The sequence below is a fragment of the Podarcis pityusensis genome (assembly GCF_964106645.2).
Source record: "Podarcis pityusensis genome assembly, chromosome: 11".
Lineage (NCBI taxonomy): Eukaryota > Metazoa > Chordata > Lepidosauria > Squamata > Lacertidae > Podarcis > Podarcis pityusensis.
Genome location: NC_138036.1, coordinates 37099713 through 37114417, shown reverse-complemented (window position 1 = coordinate 37114417; position 14705 = coordinate 37099713). Strand labels below are relative to the sequence as shown.

General features: G+C 42.4%; 1 protein-coding gene across 2 annotated transcripts in view; it reads left to right on the top strand.

Annotated features, from left to right (window-relative positions):
- PCSK1 (proprotein convertase subtilisin/kexin type 1) overlaps positions 1-7038 on the top strand; it is a 37965-nt gene extending 30927 nt beyond the window's left edge. For both annotated transcript variants that reach the window (XM_080972602.1, XM_080972603.1), the window contains exons 11-14: positions 538-695; positions 3241-3374; positions 3851-4012; positions 4873-7038. In XM_080972602.1, the coding sequence (XP_080828728.1) occupies positions 538-695; positions 3241-3374; positions 3851-4012; positions 4873-5232 (814 nt within the window). In that variant the 3' untranslated portion in view covers positions 5233-7038. The remainder of the gene's footprint in view (positions 1-537; positions 696-3240; positions 3375-3850; positions 4013-4872) is intronic.
- Positions 7039-14705: the final 7667 nt, after the last annotated feature.

Here is a 14705-nt window from a genome sequence, read left to right as displayed (position 1 = left end):
GTAAATGGTTCCAGGTTCAATCCAGTCAAAAGTCTTTCAGGGCAATGGATTGGCCCTGGATTGCTGCTGCCAGAGAAGACAAAAATGATATCTGCCTGTGCCACCACCACCCCAATACCAGGCTGCTTTGAAAACTTCCCCATGGTTCTCACAGGTGTATGTAGCATTGTAATCTTGGGCATTGTGGGAAATTTAGCCCATAGCTGCGTGGTACAGAGCAAGCATCAAAGACCAGTGGATCCTTGAACCTGGCTTAGGTTGTCAGTTCAAGTGCTGATGCTGGACCTGTGAAATACTAAGGGTGCCCCATACAGTGGGATGAAAAAACCATTATCCACGTTCCTGCTCGTTCACCCAGAATTTATTTCAAAGGAGCTTTACAGGAACAATAAATGAAGCAAAATGTCCATATCTTACCATGAGACTATTAATATCACAAGTAGTGTAAAAAGGCAACAGAACCTCACTGAATAAATGAAGAGAATAAATTGACATTGGGGGGGAAATAACTTGATAATTTCCTTGTAACATTGCCAGGTTATTAAGATCTAGTGGTGAAGTTACCATTGAAATTCCCACAACAGCTTGTGAAGGTCAAGAAAATGCCATTAAATCCCTGGAACATGTACAATTTGAAGCAACGATTGAATATTCCCGCAGAGGTGATCTTCATGTGACCCTGACTTCTCCATCAGGTACAGGAGACAAACTACCTAGTTCTGCTATGTCTAGTAATTGTACCCTAGACACAACCAGTTTCTCTTTTCTTTTTGCTGTTTTGTAATGTTTTGGGAGCTGTCAGGATTAAGCATCCCTTTGGGAAGTGTGATGCTAGTATCAGCACACCAAAAAACCCTGAAATGTCAAACTAAAAACGTGTATCAATGAGGGCGCTTTTGGATGGCAAAGCATTGTTTGCCAGTAGCAAGCACAACTGCATGTCAACATGCATATCTTCTAACAAACCTACCAGAACTGAGCAGGTATTTGATCCAGAGATTTTCATGGGTTTGGGGAGGGGTGAGCCAGCCACCACAATTAGGCAAGGGAAAAACAATGGCTAAAGGCAGAGGTGTTGTACCTGGGCTCTTGGTAGCATCACCTTGCTGAAAGTAGGTATACGTGGAACACTTTTTCAGTGATTTAAGGGGATTAAGCAAAAGGGGTGAAGAAAAAGTGGAGGAAGCCAATGGAGGCAACCATCTCCTTTTTAAAACCCAGAGTACCCTGGGAATGAGGCTGCACATCATAGTCTAGCACCATCCCCATTGGGGCTTTCTCAAAGAGTAGAACCTACCGAGATGTTGCTTCTTGTTGCAGAAAGTCTCTGAAAAGGTCCGTCACCACTTTCACTAAGATGCGAGGATACTTCCTTGGCTCCACCTTAGTTAGATTGTGTGCGTAAATCCCTGCTAAGGCCAATAATGTAAAGTAGAGAGGTCCAGCAGTGTTAAAATTGAAATATAACTCTCCCTTATTGAGGGCATGTGGAGTTTAATCTATCTGCAACCAGCCATTGTTGTCTTAGCAACAGAACTCATCTACAACAGAGCTCTCCTATTTTATAGCTTCCATTTTATAGCTTCTAGGCATTTTTTAAAAAATCTTATTATTTCTTATGACCAATCCTCAGGGCCCCTTCAAGCTCTCATTAAAATTAGAAGTGAGCTTTCTGGTGCTTCATCCATAAAGAAAATAATAGTGTGAGAGATCACAAAACCTGTCAATTTGCAAAATAGGGATGCCACCTCCCTTATCTACTCCTTTAGGTAGTAATCTCCAAGTTGCTTGCTCCAGAGCATGTCAATTGTCATCAGCCAGGACTACTCTAAAACAAATGTGTTGCAGAAAGCAAATTGAGAGAAGAGAAAATATGAAGGGTCGTAGCTCAATGATAGAGCACATGGTTTGTATGCAGAAGACCCCCCTTTCAATTCCTAGCATCCCTAAGGAGGACTGGAGGAAACCTGTTTCTGAACCTGCTGTCAATCAATTTAGAGCTGCTACCCACCAGTATACTAAGCTAGATGGACCATTGGTATGACTTAGTATAAGGCATGTTATTATGTTCATTGAAATCAATGACAAAGGCACTGATCATAGCCCACGTACTCCCACTAATACTATATTCTGAATCTTATTCCCCAATCATAAAATCTGAACCAGTTACTGAAAAACTAAGCCAAAGCCAAGACTTTCAGGCCTTTAAGGGTCATTTCCCCTGCTCATGGCAGTTTCTTTTTTCCTTTTGCCTGTACAGTATATCGACACATTAATGGACATGTTGTTAGTTCCATTCAACATATGCAAAACCTACAATCTTGCACAACAACTATATATTGAAGGAGAAGCAGAGCCATGCTACTATCCCCATCCTTGAGTTTGTGCGTCTATCTGGCCCTACTCTTAGGCATGGACATCTAAGCAATGGAATTTGGTGTATGTTGACTCTCCATGCATAGGATTTCACAGGAGCTGGAACCCTGGGTGATCAAGACAACAGCTTCTGTCGAAACCTCTTTGCATACTGTTTAGACCTGGCTTCCACTGCTGAGATGTCCATGTCCAATGTGTGGGTTTTGGTAGTGGAGCAGGAGAAGACTTCCAATGTCAGGGATGGTGCTGGTAGTGTGGCCCAAGTATCTCTTTCAACACATGCAGGGAGCTAATGTTTAACTCATTTTGATGAGTTTTGCAATGATGTGGAAAGGTGCAGATAATGGCAGGGATCCATGGAAGTCCTTGGGCAAACATTTGTTTCTAAACAATCACTGGAGAATCCCTATTTGTGTCTTCTGGCCCAAGGATCTCTGCATAACAAACTGAGGTCCCTCCTCACATCCCACTTTATGAGCAGCTTGGCAAGCAGTGCAGGGGGCTGCTCAGTCAGAAGTTGTGGATTTTGTAAGTGACTGATCTCAATGCCTAATTTCTAAACTTCCAGGAAAGTACACAATGTATTCAGTCATTGATTTTATTTGTTCAATGTGCTGAATCATTTTGGCAGTGCATTATGATCTACAGGAACTCGGTATTCCCAAATCCATATATTACTATAGCTCTTGAGAGACAACAAGCTATTCCTTGATTTCTCAGTGAACCTAAGTGGTACAGACTGTGAAACTCAAGGTCGTTCTGTGTCTCCAGAGCTGACACTGTATTTATCACTGTCTGCTAAGCCTCATCAGTTTTCCTCGTGTGACCTTATCCTGGGATTCTTATTCCTTTCCTCTAATACAGGGACCACCACAGTCTTACTAGCCGAACGGCAAAGAGATAAGTCACCCAATGGCTTTAAAGACTGGGATTTTATGTCGGTTCACACTTGGGGAGAGAATCCAACAGGCACATGGACTTTAAAAGTTGTTGATACGGTAAGCAGGGGAAGCTACTGAAGCAGTCAAATGCATGAGTGAAATGATACGAGGGGTGTAAGCCCCTTCCTGCCAGAAGCGAGGAAATATAATCAGCGCCGCAAATACCTATCACTTTAGTTTGGTTGGAAATTATCGTCCAGGAGTTCAGCTGAGATAAGAAGACACCACTGTTTCTAATAAAAGAACAATGCTTTATTTTTGCACATTGTGACAGAAGCAATGATTCATGAGATTGCTTTAAAGAGCAGGCATGTATTTATTTTGAAGAAATTGGGGTACTGAGAAATAAATGCAACAGGACAATGTATGGATTTCAAAGAGTAACACAAACAGTGTGTAGAATGGTTAAAATGTTTATTTTAACCTACACACCATTTGTGTTGCACTTGGAGTCACTGCCACCACCAGTTTATTCTCCTCTGTCTCCCACCTGTACAATGTAAAAGACTAATTATTCTGCTATGACCCCTCAGTCTAGACGATTGCAAAATGAAGGAAGAATTGTGAACTGGAAGCTGATTTTGCATGGCACTTCAACTCGACCTGAGCACATGAAGAAACCTCGCATCTACACATCATACAATACTGTCCAAAATGACAGGAGAGGTGCGGAAAAGATGACGGATTTTGTAGAGGTATCAATCTATTCTCATCATACCCATCCTTGAAGCATCCTTGTAGCATTAGAATCAAACAGGAGGAAATTTCCTCTTTTAAAATGTTTTTGTCTTTCTGGAATTTCTCCATTATTGGGTCTATGTATATCTAATTAATGTACAGAATTGGCAGGCAAAAATATGTGGCAATGGCTATTATGTAGCTTAGATGGCTTTAAAAGGGACTAGATAAATTCATGAAGGATGCAACAGCGACTGTTAGTCATGATAGCTTAATGCAACGTTTGCCAACCTGATGACCTTTAGATGTCCCTGGTGGTTCCTCTTTTGAATGGAAGTGAAGCTCAGCTTCCAACCATGGTGGCCATCTGCCAAAACGCAGTGCCCCAGCAATATATAGATATGAAATATATAGATTCCATAGATCCATAGAATGGGTTCTGTACATTTTATAGAAGCATAGACCTTGCATTTTGAGTACATTTAGATGACAGGTGGTCACCATTAATGGAAGCATTGCTGGGTCAGAGCAATGAGGGACCCTTTTCAGGCTCTTAGACAATGCCTGACCTGGCTGATCACTGGCACCAGACCTGAACACAAATGAACTTTGATAGCTCACATCACACTGCATGGAACATTCTGTTTTATAGCCCCTTTGCACATAATAGCTGTGAGGAAAGCTTGAGTGCGCTGGCCCCCAGCCCATGAACAGCTGGTTGTATGAGTTCAACCGCCACAGGCAACATTGAACTTTTGACTTGGGGTTTCCAATCTGCTCAGCGTTTGCTTTAAACATGTGGAGTTCTTTTTCCGTTTGCTAATATTCAATGGCTCTTGACATTTGGCACACTCATACATATATATATATATTTCAGGATCACACCACACTGGAGAACCTGAGTGGAAAAAGGAAGGTGACAGAAAGTACCACTGGCAAAGATAAATTACAGGAAGTGGCCTCATCAGATGCAATGCTCCGGCTACTGCAAAATGCCTTTCGTGACCAGATGGGTGGGAATCAAGTACCAAAAAAGGTGCTAAGTGAAAACTCAAATATTCCCTATGAACATTACTATCAAGCTCTTGAGAAACTAAACCAAGCCTCTCAGCTGAAAGACTCAGAGGAGTCTCTGTATAGTGACTATGTTGACCTTTTTTACACTGCCAAACCATACAAGCATCGGGATGACAGACTACTCCAAGCCTTGGTTGACATTCTGAAAGAAAAAGATTAAGATATACATATATAGAATAAGGCACTAGGTTGGAAACATTCACAGCCACCCCATCTTCTTAATACTCCTCATTCCAGACTGGCTCCCACTTATTCAATCTGCATCATCATCATCATCACTTTTATGGCTTTCTGCATGGCAACACTCTTCTTTAGGAGAAAGAGATTGGGCTGCTTGTTAGATGTGAGGAAATCACACCTTTATGAAAAGCTTTCAGTAATCCTGAGAACAGGCAGCTTCCTTCAGGAATGAGACAAATTCACCAACTTGAGAAAACGCTAGAGATTGAATGCAGGAGGCCTTGTCCAAAAAATTATGTTACCAATCGCAGTTAGGGATATTGTTTCAAGCAGAAAAGCCAGCGATTATCTAACGTCTCCTTAATTTAAGTGAGTTCTTCAACCCATAGAGAAGATTTCCTTTCAGAAGGAATAAGGCAGTATTGTCACAAAATCCAGCCAACTCCTTTCAACCCCAAATACTGAAGGTTGTCTGTGGACCCAACCCCCCACCCTGCCCTAGTTTGGATTCACATGTAAAAACGCTCCTTCAAAAAATTTCTTCCGTACAGCCAATCAGTTTCTACCGCTGTGGTTCAAGAACAGCAGTGAGGCATCTCTGGTCCACATGCCTAAATATGCCTGCCAGACCATTTGGAACAAGCCACACCCACATGCCTCTATAGGTAAAAAATGTAGCTGGGCCCAAGCACTGACAATCAGCTGACTATCTACTTTGTATGAAGAACCTCTTAACCCTGATCCACTTATTAGGAGAATCCAATACAACACCTATACCATGCTTGGATCTACATGGATTATATAGATCCTGGGAAATGTAAATAGGATACTACCAGCACCAGTTTTCTTTAATAAGGCACAGGAAGAAATGCAGATGTGAATAGCACCATGCCAAAACCTGGGCATCAGGATCAAATGAGTCCAGTTAGGCCCATTTGCTGGTGTTAAAACTCTATAGCCCTATTAGGCTCTGAATGTGCTAATTTTACTCCCCCCCCCCAAAAAAAGAAATATCAAAACTAAGTCCATACATTTCAAGAGACAGGCTTCCTGGGGGAAAGCCATAATATAACCAGAGAGTACTAAATATAAATAGCAAATGCTGAATCTAACCAGATCTGGCATTATTGTGGTGATTTTCTTGCTGTATGACACATTTGTCAACATCTAGCAGAGAGGCTATTTTGTCAGAAATGAAAAACCGGGGAAGAGAGGCACAAGGGCTTTTAAGAACAAATGGAAATTGAATGCAGAAGAAACATTTCAATGAAAGATACCTAGACTGGCTTGGCTGCTTTATTAGGTGAGGCAGTGTCTGCAGGGGGGCACCTTCACCTGAACCCTGGTCAAGGCTGAAAGAGGTAAGAAAGAAAGAAAGAAAGAAAAAGAAAAAGAGGACATCAAGGAAATAACTAGTGAAACAAAATGTGGGCACAGAGGCCGCAAGAGCAGTGAAAAGGAAATCAAGAGGACAGGAGAGAAAATGTGGGAAAGGGCTGTGGCAGAAAGCATCATTCGCACAGCATCTAGCTACAGGTATGGTGACTGCCAGGGGAAATGCTAAATCATCAGGTAAGGTTCAAAAGAAAGTATAAATTGCAGGGTGTTAAGCGGAATGGTACCTTTTCCCCATGTGCACATTTTTTGTGTGTAGAATAAGGCCATAATCTATTATGTTGAAGATGCATCCCAAAGGAGAAAATACACTGTTGAATCAACAGTTTAGAAAATGTAAATGAGCACATTAAGATGAAACTAATGTAAGGTGAATAGCTAGGTGAATAAATAGTGATGATCAACATCTCCCCACTCTACCCCTCTCTTTCTTCTGTACAATACAGTCATGGGGAAGGGCCATAGCTCACTGGCAGACCATCTTCCTTGCACGGAGAAGGTCCCAACTTCAAGCCACAGCACCTCCAGATAGGACTGGGCAAAAGTCCTGCCTGGAATTCTGGAGAGTTGTTGTCAGTCACTGCAGACCAGGCTAACAGGACCAGTGGTCAGGGATGATGGGAATTGTAGTCCCAGACATCTGGAGGACCGGAGTTTGCCTATGCCTGCTGTAGACAATACTGACCAATGAACTGGCTCAGTGAGCTCAGGTGGACCAAGGAGCTGACTCAATATGAGGCAGCTACCTGTGTAATACTAATTTCAAATCAAACTGTAGTGCCAACCAGCTGTGCATGATGACGTTGGTTCGCACCCATTGAACTTCAAAGCATGCACAAATGCAGACTTGATTACAGCAAGTATTAACCTCCCCCCCCCCTCCTTGGTGCTAATCACATTAGTTGTCACCATGAGGCATGCCCACTTGCCTTTTGAGAACATCCCTCTAGTAGCAATGAGGCTCTGCATGAGGTGAAAAATTGGCTGCTAGGGGCTTCACCCTTCATTAATTTAGTTCCTTCTCAACCTTCCTCTTCTCCTTCTATTTGCCCCTCAACATATGCCATGAACCTTACACTGAAAACTAGTGGCAGATTTGATGCGAGTTTTCTATAAAGTTCCCTAGCTCAAATAACATTTAGATCAAGGTTTCCCAGACTTGGGTCTCCAGCTTCTTTTGGACTACAACCCCCATCAACCCTAGCTAGCAGAACCAGTGGTCATGGATGATGGGAACTGTAGTCCAAAAGCAACTGGAGACCCAGCTTTGGGAAACCCTGGTAGGGAACAGAAAGTTCAATGATATAATAACCTAATAGAAAGTAAAAGTTGAAGTAAAGGTGGGATAATTAATGGGAAATTGGAAAACCAATGCTAACTTCCTCCCTCTGCTAAGTTATCAGAACCTGGGAGCCACATTGTACATAATGCAGTGCTTCTAGCCCTCATTAGCATCTAGCTTAGATTGTGATAATTACTGGCTGCTTTCTTTAGGGAGCAGCAGAACAAGTAATTATTCATTATGTGAAAATTACCACTGCACACCTTAATTAACATCAGTGATGGCCAATACATGATTGTAACCCTTTCTGGATACCTGGTTTTGTTTAGCTTTGTTCATTTAAGATCAGTAACCCATATTGTAACTAAAATTACACGAGACCTATACTTAAAGACCTCTGATACAAATTCTGTTGCTTGAATGCTTCCAACCTAGAGTGCATTATATAGACGTTAAATTATTTTTGTTAGTCTTTTCTTGGTGCCAGTCTGTGTTTTGTGAAAAAGTAAAATGAAAGAGAAAGAATGTCTTATCTCAAGGGGGAATTATATTTTCTTTACAGCTATTTATAACATATTAAAGCTTTTATCAGACACAATTTGAAAACAATAAATTATTACAAACTTTAAAAATAATAAATGACAGTAAACCATTTTTTTTTATTTGAGCAAAACAACTTCGTCCAATAAAGTATTTTTGATGGCTTGTTGGGTTGACAACAGCCATATGTATATGATGTGATGTGATGTTAAAATTTACATTTGTTTAATCATAGCATAATACAACGTAATGTGATAGCAGAGCCCAGAGTGTGTGGTCTTAACATTTGTAAAGAAGCACAACACAGAGACATCACGTGAAATACATTTGCTTGCAAATACGAGGCAGTGCCATGAAGGGTTGAATCTGAAGAAAAGCACAGAAGGACTGCCTCAAAGTGTCATGGCGCTCTCAGAGCAGGACTTTGGGGGCAGAGGTATAGGGCCCCACACAGCAGAATGAGCAAGAAGTCCCTTCAATGTAGCAGTGACATCTTGAAGCAAGTGAAGTCGTGCAAATTGCCATCTAAAGGAGGGGTGCTGAACCTCTGGCCTTACAGGTGTTGCTAGACTACAACTTCCATAATCTCAATATCCGGAGGGTCACAGGTTAGTCATGCAGGATAGGGGAGCGGGTGGCACTGTGGTCTAAAGACTCTAAACCACTGAGCCTCTTGGGCTTGCTGATCAGAAGGTCGGAGGTTTGAATCCCCGTGACGGGGTGGGCTCCCGTTGCTCTGTCCCAGTTCCTGCTAACCTAGCAGTTTGAAAGCACACCAGTGCAAGTAGATAAATAGGTGATGGGAAGGTAAATGGCATTTCCATGTGCTCTGGTTTCCGTCACAGTGTTCCGTTGCACCAGATGTGGTTTAGTGACTTTGGTCATGCTGGCCACTTGATCCGGAAAGCTGTCTGTGGACAAACACCCGCTCCCTTGGCCTGAAAGCAAGATCAGCGCCACACCCCATAGTCGCCTTTGACTGGACTTAACCATTCAGGGGTCCTTTACCTTTACCTTTTTACCTATGCAATATGAAGACATCTAAGACTATTAGATCCCGGGGTGTTGAAACCATTGAGTCTTGAGTCTAAAATCACCTAACAGCACTACTGCTAAACGGAAAGCTGTTGTAATGAATTTGACAGTGGTGGCTATTCCAGTGCAACAGCCCCAACTTAAGCGGTTGGGACAAGATGACATTCAGAGACAACATGGGATACCAGCATTATGCAAGAACTACTGTGATGGCAGTCAGGTGTACTAGACAACCTAAACACACATTTGCCGATGCAAATTGTCTCCAGCTGTTTGCCGATGCAAATTTGCCGATGCAAATTGTCTCCAGCTGTTTTTGGACTACAATTCCCACCACCCCTTACCACCTGTCCTGCTAGCTAGGGATGATGGGAGTTGTAGTCGATGCAAAGCCCTGCCACACCACCAGGCTGGGGGTGGGGGGAAATCTACACACACACACACACACACACACACACACACACCAGCAGCAGCAGCAAAGCTGCATGGTGGAACACTTCCCCTCTCACTGACTCAGCGAGAGGGGAGGTGTTCCACAGAGATTGGCAACAGTCACTGGACTCGGCTGTGGAGCTGCAAATATGACGTTTTAAGGGCATTTTAAGTGCATTATACAAATCTGACACTAGAGGGCGCTGCTGAACCAATGGCAAATTCCATATATTTTTTAAAATGTTTTTTAAAAAAGCATTTTCAAAGCGTTTTTTAATGTATGTGTAGATTCAGCCACTCTCTGCCCCTAGAGGGCAGGGAAACAGGCAATAGAGCTGGGTGGTAGAACAAGTGTGCCGCCCATTGGCAGGGTGCTTCCTGAGGCAGTTGCCTCACCCTCATGCGGGCCAGCTCTGCTCCCTTCCTGATTAATTATCATGTTTTTATCTTACCCTTCCTCCAAAACGTTCATGGCAACTGACCTGTGTTTATGTGTGTATTGTGTGTGTATGTAAGCATGTGCGTGTGTGCAACAAGACAGGGACTTGGGTTGCAATCCTACATAGGTTTATCTGGGCATAAGCCCCATTGAACTCAATGAAGAGACATGCCTCAGATTGCAGTGTTCAGGGGGGCTGTTTAGGGATTGCACAGTTTGTCTGTTTCAAACCCAGTGCTCTTTTTCTTTAAAAAAAGCAAAATGTTTAGGGGTACTCTCATTTTGACTCAAAAAAAATCACCATTTTATAGTTCAAATCAGGGAAAATAAATACAGTAAATGGATAAAAGTACAAAGATTCACAAAATGTTTAGAGGTATGCGTAGCCCTGCGTACCCCCAGCAAAAAAGCACTGTTCTGTATGTGTTTGAAAGACAGTCTGTATGCTCATGTCACAGTAGCTTTGCTGATGTTTCTGTAAATAATATGCTTGTTACTCTTATCAAGCTATTTATTTTATTACTTATTTTCTGCAGTTAAAACACTCCCTTTCTGATCATTCACTTGAGGCATTTTAAAACTTTAAAACAAGGATGTGTGATGTAATAGATTCAATGACAAAAGTGGTGGAGGGAGGAAGCTAGGAAGGAAAGAGGAAGCCCAATAAATTCATGTACCAATGATTACATAATGTTATAATGGTGGAATGGCCAAGAGGGGAGACAGTTCTGGCGGGGGGGGTGGAGAAAGGAGGAGCAAGATGCCACCTGGTCCCAGCCAGGGCCAGGAGGTGGGCCTTGCCCTCTCATCTCTCCCTAAGATGCAGCCAGGCAAATTGCCTTTTGATGGAGACAAGTGTTAGCTTCCTCTTACGATACTAGACAAGAACAAGGGCTCTGTAGCCAAACGATTATCGGGGAAATAGCTCTTAATGGTGAAGCTACTTCAGCTATTTAGATATCTAAGAATACGCAGCAGAGAGTGATTTCTTTTCCCTTGCTGTGATATCGGTAGCCAAGAATAAATGGGTTTGCTCTTGTTTTATCTACTAATGTTTTGTTTAACAATACTTCTTATCAGTAAAATGTTCTGAATGCTAAAACATGCAGTAATGCGGGTCTGTACAGCCTGATAAGGAAGTGCACTTAGAATGAAAGATTTGCAGGTTTATTAATGAAGTCCAGAGTTCCTCTGTGGAATAAAGCAATAAAAGCTCGGCTAGTTATAAAGTCAATGCCATATGTCAGTCCCATTAAAGGCAGTGAGCCAGGGCAGAATCCTTTCCTTTGAGGATCATGAAGTCTCTTAATGCATAGCATGGCAAATATTCTTGCTAAGAAAGAAGGGAATGTTCCATCATCTGTATTCCAAAAGCCAAGTCAAATAGTGAATGGCTCAGCGACAAATTTATATAAAAGAGATGCAAGATAATAGGAGGAAATACAAGGGGTGCTTAGCCAATCACCACTTTTGCTTTGCTGGAAAAAACTTCCTGCCACTCCTAGGATGCAGGACAAACACAGCATTCTCAATCTCTCAGGATTCAACGAAAATGTCCATCAGCCTTGTGCAAGACTTCTGCTTGCTCAATGGGGCTTTCCTCCCCTCTTTTCGCCCTGCAAAGCAGAAGCTAAACCACTGAACTACCGCCCGTCATTATTTTTTGCCACAGAGTGCAATGTTGGCACGTATAATTTCACCTGAAACAGAACTGAAAAGTAGCCTGCAGAGGCAAAGATCTTTCCTGTTTACTTACCTCTGCAGTGTGTGGGAGGGTGTGATGTTCAGGCTCCAAGAAAAGTAGTTAATTATGGCATTTCATGTTGCACACACAGAGGCTGTTATTGGGTCCGTTCCATTTGCCTTTGCCGCCTACTATTTTCTAGGTCACCCAAGGAGCTGATCTACTATTCCTAATTGCTTTTCACATGGCTGGTACTGTTGTCAGTGAAACTACTGGAAAGAAATCAATCATGATAAAAGGGCACCAACATATTTTGGTGCTAAAATTAAGGGTGGTCTGTTGCTCTGGCTAGAATATGCCTCTAACTCTGGAAAACAAAGACACACAAAAAGGACTACTATGAGAGTTTTCCCATTTAGGAAAAATGAGCTGTTGTTAGGGATCCCCTGTGTTTTAACAATGCTTCAAAACAAAGGCCAATGTCACCCACACTCTTGAGTTATCCATGTAGCTTATGTGCATTTAAATTCTTATTCTGTGCAACAGAATAGTGATATCAGTCTCACCAGACCCGCCTTCCTCAACCTGGTGTTAGCCAGATGTTTTGGACTCCAAAACCCATCGGCCCCAGCCAGGCTGGTCAATGGTAAAGGATGATGGGAGTTGTAGTCTCAAAAGTCTGGAGGTCTCCAGGATGGAGGAGGCTGTACTAGACCATCTCACCCCTACCAACCATTTAGGACAATGAAGAAGACCAACTATCTGTTTCTTCTAGTCTAAGATGGGAGAGCTGACGTAACCCAGAGACTTTAGCAATGGGGTCTTGACACCTTGCTCATTGCTCCTCCATGGTAGCTTTCTATCAGAGGAAGCAGTAGCACCAGACATGGGTATTGCAGCTAACATCTGAACAGGAGTCAGGTGAGTAAAGGGGCCAATAGTCTTCCTCCATAAAGTTTTGACATGGTCCTGGATTCTCTGTCTGGTACTTTGAACAACAAAGTGAAAAGTTCCCTCTCTCCCCTGGTTTGGTTGTTGCACAGCTGGACTAATGGCACAACACTGAATTCCACCCCTCGATTCTAACTTGGGCAAAAAAGAGAGCACCGTAATACCTTTATCTTTTAGATTTGAATTAAACGCTATCTGGATTTTGATAGGATGCTTCTTTTTATCAGATTAAACTATTTGCCCATTTAACCCAGCGTTGTCTGGCAGCACCTCTCCAGGGACTCAGAGAGCAGCTTTCATCCCATCACAGTTGCCGCTTCTCTTGCCTTTTTACCAGACTGGCTGAGACCAATAGCAGAAAGAGTAGTGCCAACTCTTCATTGAGTGAGCAAATAATGCGTCACAGCCAAGATTAACTTTTGTTAACTCTCTAACCATGGAAAGATTAGTCATCTCCAGATAAATATCAGATTTCTGTTACTCAGAGCACCATCTGCTGTTCTTGCATTTGTCAATTTCACTTCCTATTGATTGTCTTCTTAACATAATCGTTTCCAGAAAGGTTGCTGCCTTTCATCTATCACAGCAAAAACAACAAAGACGCTTGTAGCACCTTAAAATTGAACACATTTATTGTGGCATAAACTTTCATGGATAACAATCCACTTCAGTGATGCATGAAGCGTTATCTGAAGTTGGCAGGTAGGTAGGTAGGTAGGTAGGTAGGTAGGTAGATGGATGGGGTGAGCTCCAGTTGGTCTGTCCCAGCTCCTGCCAACCTAGCAGTTCGAAAGCACACCAGTGCAAGTAGATAAGTAGGTACCACTGCAGCAGGAAAGTAAACAGCATTTCCATGTGCTCTGGTTTAGTTAAGCGGTTTAGTTATGCTGGCCACAGGACCCAGAAAGCTGTCTGTGGAAAAACACCAGCTCCCTCGGCCTCAAAGCAAGATGAATGCCACAACCCCTTAGTCGCCTTTGATTGGATTTAACCATCCACGGGTCCTTTACCTTTTTTACCTAGATAGATACAGTGATACCTCGGGTTACATACGCTTCAGGTTACATACACTTCAGGTTACGGACTCCGCTAACCCAGAAATATTACCTCGGGTCAAGAACTTTGTTTCAGGATGAGAACAGAAATCGTGCTCCAGCGGCGTGGCGGCAGCAGGAGGCCCCATTAGCTAAAGTGGTGCTTCAGGTTAAGAACAGTTTCAGGTTAAGAACGGACCCCCATAATGAATTAAGTACTTAACCCGAGGTACCACTGTAGATAGATAGATGATAGATAGATGATAGATAGATAGATAGATGATAGATAGATAGATAGATAGATAGATAGATAGATAGATAGATGCATGCAGGTGGGAAGATTGTGAGATTAGAGAGGAAAATAATGCAAAATGTACGGACCATTAAATTAAAGCTTAAATGTAAAGTTATTGCAGATTCTTCACAAATCAGTACTGAAAACGCAAACATCCTGGAATCGAATCCGTTATCCTAGATTCTGTTGATATCCCAAATCGACGGTGATCATGTTATCACCAATTACAGCCTGTTGTGAATGGCCACTCTGCTTATTTTGCATGGAATTGTCACAGAGCACACTTTTTGCATTTCATGACTCTGTATAAATCCCCTGTTGACATTTACCCATCTGATGAAGTGTATTCTAGCCCATGAAAGTCAA